Source organism: Cicer arietinum, chromosome 4, assembly GCF_000331145.2.
Source record: "Cicer arietinum cultivar CDC Frontier isolate Library 1 chromosome 4, Cicar.CDCFrontier_v2.0, whole genome shotgun sequence".
NCBI lineage: Eukaryota > Viridiplantae > Streptophyta > Magnoliopsida > Fabales > Fabaceae > Cicer > Cicer arietinum.
The window spans coordinates 46,008,906-46,015,939 of record NC_021163.2 but is presented as its reverse complement, the minus strand read 5'-3'; the positions used below and the strand labels follow the sequence as shown (position 1 = coordinate 46,015,939).

Genomic DNA, 7,034 nt, shown 5'->3' with positions numbered 1-7,034 from the left:
CGTTGGCTTTTCTGGCCGCCCAGGCCGCCACAAACGTGATGTATCCGTTGGCATTGTGGCTGCTTTGGCCGCCACAAATGCTCAACGTGACCCTATATATATTTTTCTCCCCTCCTCCTTCCTTTTTTCACATCCAACTTCTCTCTAAAACCTCATTCTAACCATTCTCTCCTCCTTCTCTCTACACAAAATTACTCTTAAGCTTCATTTAAATTTGGTAAGTATAAATTATATTATATATGTAGTTTTATAATTTTATTTTTTAATTTGATATAACTAATTAATGTTATTGATTTTTACTTTTACAGTGCTTGTTAATTATTTCGAAGACTTGCAAGCATCATACGTGAGTGAAATCTTGAAGTCAGACGCTACTCGGCATCAAGTTAGTAATATATATATTTAGATTAGTTTTATAAATTTATTTCTAAAAAAATAGGAATGATGTTGTTTAGATATTAATATATGATAAATTAAAGTTTCAAACCACGGTTAAAATATATTGATTTTCATATAATTATTATTTAAAAAAACATTATTAAAATTGATGATATTATTTTTTTTTTGTTATAAATAAGTCTTGATTATTAGTCTTGATTTTTAAAAAAACATCATTTAAAATTTTATATAGGTTTGTACAATGATATAGTCTTGATTAATAATTTATTATATTATTGTTTGCAAATTAATTAATATACAATCCCCTAATTGACATATATATCAAAGTTATTGATTTTAAAAAAACATTATTAAAATTTATGATATTAATTATTATTTTTTGTTATAAGTATTGATATTTTATTATATTGTTTATAATTTATTATATTGTTTGCAAATTAATATATATATATATATAATGTTTATTTTTTTGTTAGTACTGATATTTTTTGATAGTATTGATATATATATTTATACCGTAGTTGGATGTACGATAGGAATTTTCCTGGAAGAAAGGGTCTTAAACAACGTTTTGCTAACAAGGTTGAAGACTTTCTGAATTTTGCGAGAGTGCAACAAATTGTCCAAGATGAAGGGGGAATGAGATGTCCATGTTGTTTATGTCGATGTAGACGGTTTAAAAGTGAAGATGAAATAAGAGTGCATTTGTATGCAGATGGATTTATGCCTAACTACTGGATTTGGACTAATCATGGAGAAGAGTCTCCAGCGGCGCCTAATACTAGTACATCTATGGAGAATTATAACACAGGTCCTTCAAGTAGTACTACCATGTTAGGTATAGATTATTATAACTATCAACACTTTGAGGCGATGAATGATATGATCTCGGATGCTGTTGGGGTTAATTTGTCATTCAATGAAGATCAATATGACGATACCGATGGACTTCCCAATGAAGAAGCTCAGAGATTTTATGGTCTTTTGAAAGAGACAAATAAACCGTTGTTTGAAGGTTCTTCAAACTCAAAGTTATCAATGTGTATTAGACTATTAGGTCTAAAGTCTCAATTTCATGTTCCTGATTTAGCTTTGGATTTCATGACTAAAATGATGCTAGATGCAACACCTGTTAGAGATGGTTTGCCGCAAAGTTATTATGATGCGAAACGGTTAGTGTCAAAGTTAGGATTAGGTGTCAAGAGGATTGATTGTTGTGTTAAAGGTTGCATGTTGTATTATGACAATGAATTTGGTATGAATGATGCTAACTTAGTTGAATGCAAGTTTTGTCAACAACCAAGGTATCACCAAAGGAATAACTCTAGGGTAAGTAAGGGAAAATAAATTCCAAGGAAAACAATATTTTACCTACCTATTGTATCAAGATTGCAGAGATTGTTTGCATCAATACAAACTGCAGGAAAGATAACGTGGCATTATGAGAATAGAAGAAATTCAAGCGAGTTGCGACATCCATCTGATGGTCAGGCATGGAAACACTTTGATCAAATGCATCCTGATTTTGCGTCAGATGCATGCAATGTAAGACTTGGATTATCCTCAGATGGATTTACGCCTTACATACAAGCATCGTCTACTCCTTATTCTTGTTGGCCGGTTATTGTTACTCCTTACACTCTTCCTCTTGATATGTGTATATCTAAACCTTATATGTTCTTAGCTGTTGTGATACCAGGTCCTTCTAATCCTACAACTGATATTGATATTTTTTTTAGTTGAATGCAAATTTTGTCAACAACCAAGGTATCACCAAAGGAATAACTCTAGGGTAAGTAGGGGAAAATCAATTCCAAGGAAAGCAATGTTTTACCTACCTATTGTATCAAGATTGCAGAGATTGTTTGCATCAATACAAACTGCAGGAAATATGACGTGGCATTATGAGAATAGAAGAAATTCAAGCGAGTTGCGACATCCGTCTGATGGTCAGGCATGGAAACACTTTGATCAAATGCATCCTGATTTTGCGTCAGATCCACGCAATGTAAGACTTGGATTATCCTCAGATGGATTTACGCCGTACATACAAGCATCGTCTACTCCTTATTCTTGTTGGCCGGTTATTGTTACTCCTTACAATCTTCCTCCTGATATGTGTATGTCTAAACCTTATATGTTCTTAGCTGCTGTGATACCAGGTCCTTCTAATCCTACAACTGGTATTGATATTTTTTTACAACCTTTGATTGACGATTTGAAGAGGTTGTGGAATGGTGTCTTGACATATGATATTGCTCGGAGAGAAAATTTTATGATGAGAGCTGCATTGATGTGGACCATTAATGATTTCCCCGCTTATGGGATGTTGTCAGGATGGGGCACCCATGGTAAATTAGCTTGTCCTATTTGTATGGAAGATACAAAAGCATTTACTTTAAAATTTGGCGGGAAAGCATCGTGGTTTGACTCGCATCGTAGGTTTTTACCTGCTGATCATGCATTTAGAAGGAACAAAGCTGCATTTATGAAGGGCTATGCAGAAAGTCTAGGACCCCCGCTTAAGTTGACATCAGAACAAGTTTGGAATAAAGTAAAAGATATGCCAAAGGTACATGTTGTTAATGGTGTGGCCTGTAAACCACAAGGTTATGGACAATGGCACAATTGGACAAAAAGATGTATTTTTTGGGATCTACCGTATTGGAAAGATAATCTTTTGAGACATAATCTCGATGTTATGCATATTAAGAAAAATTTCTTTGACAACATATTTAATACTGTGATGAATGTGAAAGGAAAAACAAAAGATAATGACAAAGCCAGAAAAGACATAGGTATATATTGCAAACGACCAGATTTATTGTTGGTGGAACAAAACGGCAAGACCCTAAAACCTCGTGCGAATTACACTTTATCTACTGATGAAGCCAAATCTGTTTATCGTTGGATCAAATAGCTGAAGACGCCTGACGGTTATTGTTCTAATTTGGCACGATGTGCTGATGTGAAAAATGGGAGGATGCATGGGATGAAAAGTCATGATTGTCATATATTTTTAGAGTGTTTACTTCCTATTGCCTTTAGTGCTTTACCGACACATGTATTGAACCCACTTATTGAAGTGAGTCAATATTTCAAGAATTTGTGTTATTCAACACTCATTGATAAAGATCTCATCAAGATGGAAAATGACATTCCGATCGTTCTATGTAAGTTGGAGAAAGTATTTCCTCCTGGGCTTTTTTATTCCATGGAGCATCTCTCAGTGCATCTTGCAAGTGAAGCTAGGCTTGGTGGTCCAGTTCAGTATAGATGGATGTATCCATTTGAAAGGTGATATATATATACATATACTTGATTTTCAATATACTTCAACTTATATATACATGGAGCTTATTGTACATCTCTTTGTATATTATAGGTTCATGGGTTATTCAAAACGGTCGGTGAAAAACAAAGCTAGAGTTGAGGGCTCAATTTGTTCATCTTACCTTCACCGTGAAACAACACACTCTTGTTCTCTTTATTTCAACAACGAAACGTTGTCACCAGTTAACGGAAGAAATGCTACTGACAGTGTTATACGTCATCCACATGCTTTATCAGTTTTTTGCTTGTCTGATCATCATGCTGGTAGGGATTTTTCGATTTTCTGGCCAAGCGACAAAGTATTTAATACGGCACATGTTCACATTTTGATTAACTGCACTGAAGTTAAACCATACATTGAGTACGTTTCAAACTCCTCTTCATATTAATTATATTTAATTATATGATTAAATTGATATTCACCATATATATGGTCATCGATCAGGGCATTTTTAAATACGGGACAATCATCTGATGATATACATTCAAATTTCCCATTATGGTTTCAACAACAAGTGCATCTCGAAGAACAAACTCCTATCAACATCCACTTAAGGCACTTATCTATGGGCCCGAGTAGAAGTTTCAAAGAATGGCACACCTATTACGTCAATGGATACAAATTTCACACTGAATCTTGGACTGAAGGAAAAGAAACAATTAATAGTGGAGTTTGTATGAAAAGTGTCTCTGATAGTGGTGTAGTAGAAGATTTCTATGGCATAATTGAGCATATTTACGAAATTGACTACACGTTCCTAGATTATGCGAAAAAAGTGGTGTTGTTTTACTGTAAGTGGTTTGATCCATCTAGCAGAGGAACTAAAATAAATTTGATATCCAATACTGTAGACATTCGTATGAGCAAAAAATATCCACGGTTTGATCCATTTGCCCTGGCCCATAATGTAAGACAAGTCTATTATGTTCCTTATCCATCAACTGTCAGAAGCAAACAAGGTTGGTGTGCTGCAATCAAAACAAGACCAACGAGTGGAATCGAAGAAGTTGAAGCAGGTCAAAATGAAGAAGTTGCATTTCAAATGGATGAAATGTCAAATTTGGATCATGTGATTGGAGATGAGACTATTAGTCAACTTTGTCATGAGTCACACATTGGAGAAGAAGTTGATGAACAAGAAATAGATGAATTAGAGAATGATGAAGGCAATGACTTAATTCACTCATCAAATGACGACGACGATGATGACGAAGACGAAGACGAAGACAATTAATTAATTATATATATATGTGTGTTTCTATATCTATAATATTATATATTGTAATTGAAATGAACGACACCTTATATATATATTTTTATATTTTATATATATTTCTTTATTTATGTCAGTGTTATAATTTATTTATGTATACTTCATTATTAATTAATCTTATGTTAATTGTATACACACATATATTATATTATATATATGTATGGATATGGATATATATATATATAGACATGGCTTCAGTGTCGGGAGTAGGAGGATCTGCAGGAGGATCAGGAGGTTCGGATGGATCGGGAGGAACAGGAACGGCGGCAATACGAGGAATATCCAAAACATCACGTGGTAAGAAAAAAGTTGCTAAACGTGTTGTTAATGACCCATCTCTCATGCCGATGCCGTCCATTGGTACTAGTGGTGGAGCTATTCCTCTATATCCGGAGGTCCCAGTAGAGCCTTATACCTTAGACGAAATAATGGATCCCGGATGTGTTGATTGCTACAACCGCATTGTCATCATTCCAGAAGGAGATGGGTATGTAAACTATGATTGATTAAATATTTCATTATTATTGCAATGTAAATACATTATTAATTTTATTAATTTATTTTTATATTTAATTTGCATATAAACTTTGAAGATATCTTCCTTTTAAATCATCTGCAAAGGCAATTGCTGAAGTCATACAAGAGAAATATAAAAAACCATGGTTGTCTTGGGGTGAGATAAAAGAGGATAAGACACCTCAAATTAGGGAAGTTGATCAGTTTTTACATTGTTTCAAAGTAAGTCATTAGATTAATTTATTTAATTACTATTTATTTATACATTTGATTAATTTACTGAATTACTAATTATATTTTTAATATTTTTTAAATTTCAACAAACAACAGACCAAATGCACTTGGAAAAGAGAGCATGATGCCGCAGTTTTGGCTTCATTTGACCATCGCTTTTCAAAGCGTCTCTCATCTATGTTGGCTTACGCACGTAATAAGGGGGAGGAAAAACGGCCTAATTGGATTGGTGAAAATGTTTGGACTGCTTTGTGGAGGAAATGGAACACAGATGCTTACAAACAGAAGAGAGAAAAAGCAAAGACTAATAGAGCATCTGAGAGGGGTACCAGTACTCATAAGGGAGGTTCCATGTCTGCTGGAGAAATTAAATATTATATGGTAATTTATTATTATTTATAATATATATCTATTAATTTATATTCAATTAATCATCACATTTCACCAACTTATAAACTTGACATTAATTTAATATTTTAGGAAAAGCAACTTGGAAGGGAGGTCACTCAGGCTGAGATACATCGCTATCTTCATGTTAATCCTGAAACAAATGAGTATACTGATGAATTATCAAAAAATATTCAGGTAATTATTATATATTAATTGTTATATATTAATTAGACCTATAAATTATTATATATTAATTATTAACTATTTTATTTTTTTATTTTTAATATAGGAACAACTTCAACAAATCATGAAAGAATGGGATGATCATCAAGCTACTCTTCCTCCTGCTCAGCGAGCTGGTCCAGTGCAGCGGAAACAATATGAGACCGCAAGTTTTATGCACATCAGTGGTGGCAAGTACAAAGGGCGTGTGCTGGGTGCCGGTAGTTTATCATCAACCTTTAAGAAAGGTCCAACCGGCTATATTCAGACTGAGACGTCTTCTTCTTATGCTAGTACGGATCGATCTCATCGTCCGTCGATAGATAATGATCTTGACCAGTTAAAGAAGCAATGGGCAAGGGAGCAAGAAGAAAAGACACAACAGCTGATACAAGCCGCAATTGATAAATTGAATGAGGAGTGGAAACAAAAGTTTCAAGAGCAGCAGCAGCAGTTTCAGCAGCAACAACAACAATTTCAACAACAACAATTTTCATTTCCTCCTGTGTTTCATCAGCAGTTCCCGCCTCGGCCTCAATACTTGCCTCAACAACCACTATTCCAGCAGCAACAAAATTACTCTCAATACTCCCAGCAGCAGCAACCGCCTCCAAATTTCCAACAGCAACACCAGGATCCTCCGAACTCTGCCTTCCAGCAACAGCA

The 7,034-nt window shown here is 34.3% G+C and overlaps 1 protein-coding gene across 1 annotated transcript; it reads left to right on the top strand.

Moving 5' to 3' along the window:
- Window positions 1–4,894: 4,894 nt before the first annotated feature.
- On the top strand, window positions 4,895–6,158 carry LOC140920085 (uncharacterized). Its single transcript, XM_073367397.1, has 3 exons — window positions 4,895–5,493; window positions 5,600–5,744; window positions 5,853–6,158. The coding sequence occupies exons 1-3, from the start codon at window positions 4,982–4,984 to the stop codon at window positions 6,156–6,158; spliced, it is 963 nt and encodes a 320-aa protein (XP_073223498.1). The 5' UTR covers window positions 4,895–4,981.
- Window positions 6,159–7,034: the final 876 nt, after the last annotated feature.

Bases quoted from the DNA above. Each gene is read 5' to 3' on its own strand.
- LOC140920085 (XM_073367397.1), top strand. From the start codon at position 4,982: ATGTGTGTTTCTATATCTATAATATTATATATTGTAATTGAAATGAAC. The intron at 5,494-5,599 runs GTATGTAAACTA...TAAACTTTGAAG, and splicing joins ATCATTCCAGAAGGAGATGG to ATATCTTCCTTTTAAATCAT. The intron at 5,745-5,852 runs GTAAGTCATTAG...AACAAACAACAG, and splicing joins AGTTTTTACATTGTTTCAAA to ACCAAATGCACTTGGAAAAG.